Source organism: Myotis davidii, unplaced genomic scaffold (assembly GCF_000327345.1).
Source record: "Myotis davidii unplaced genomic scaffold, ASM32734v1 scaffold810, whole genome shotgun sequence".
Lineage (NCBI taxonomy): Eukaryota > Metazoa > Chordata > Mammalia > Chiroptera > Vespertilionidae > Myotis > Myotis davidii.
Window position 1 is genome coordinate 43,917 of NW_006282094.1, and position 674 is coordinate 44,590.

At 61.9% G+C, this 674-nt stretch overlaps 1 protein-coding gene across 1 annotated transcript in view; it reads left to right on the plus strand.

Annotated features, from left to right (window-relative positions):
- The first annotated feature begins 313 nt into the window (after positions 1-313).
- LOC102772611 (serine/threonine-protein kinase DCLK1) overlaps positions 314-674 on the plus strand; it is a 274,904-nt gene continuing 274,543 nt past the window's right edge. The window contains exon 1 of the mRNA XM_006752677.2: positions 314-646. Coding sequence (XP_006752740.1) covers positions 375-646 — 272 coding nt within the window. The 5' untranslated portion in view covers positions 314-374. The remainder of the gene's footprint in view (positions 647-674) is intronic.

The window sequence follows — 674 nt, forward strand, 5'->3', positions numbered from 1 at the left end:
TCATAATCTTGACAAAGGTGTCAAACTATGAAGTCACATCAAAGCTTGTGTGCGGTGGTGGGAGGAACTGTTTGTGACTGAGCCACACCTCACCTCTCAGCCTTGCACTTTGCCTGGCTCAGACCTAGCCCCATCAACGGTCTCTTGGGTCCACCATCTGATCCATCCCTATTTCCCGACAACCACTGTTGGGGACTGGGGAGGTTTACGGATTTGCTCAAGCCAGATGCACAGAGGTAGCTGCGTCCTCAGCGGGTATAGGAAGGGTTCTGGAGGCAGCCTTGGTGGGTGCTCCCTGCCAAGAAGGGCGGGGCGCGGGGCACGCGCGCGGAGGAGAAGGAGAGAGCGGGAGGGCCTGTGAGCGCAAGAGCTACATGAAAAGGGAGCGCGCCCGCTGCCACCTCCCTCCTCTGGAGAGAAGCTGTAGTGAGGCTGTGCGAAGCACCGCATTTCAGAGGACCGGCCAAGGCGCATCCCTGCACCATCAGCTGAAGCTCAGACGCCCGCGCTCCCTCAGCTGCTGCAAGCCAGCCCCGAGCCCGCCACTGCCTCGCAGCCGGACCGCGCCCAGCCCGGAGAGGACAGCAGCAGGAGGCGGCCCTGCTCAAGGCCACAGAGACCCCCGGCAGCGTCTCTCAGCAGACGGGTATGTGGTTTGTTGGTGCTGGGGAAGG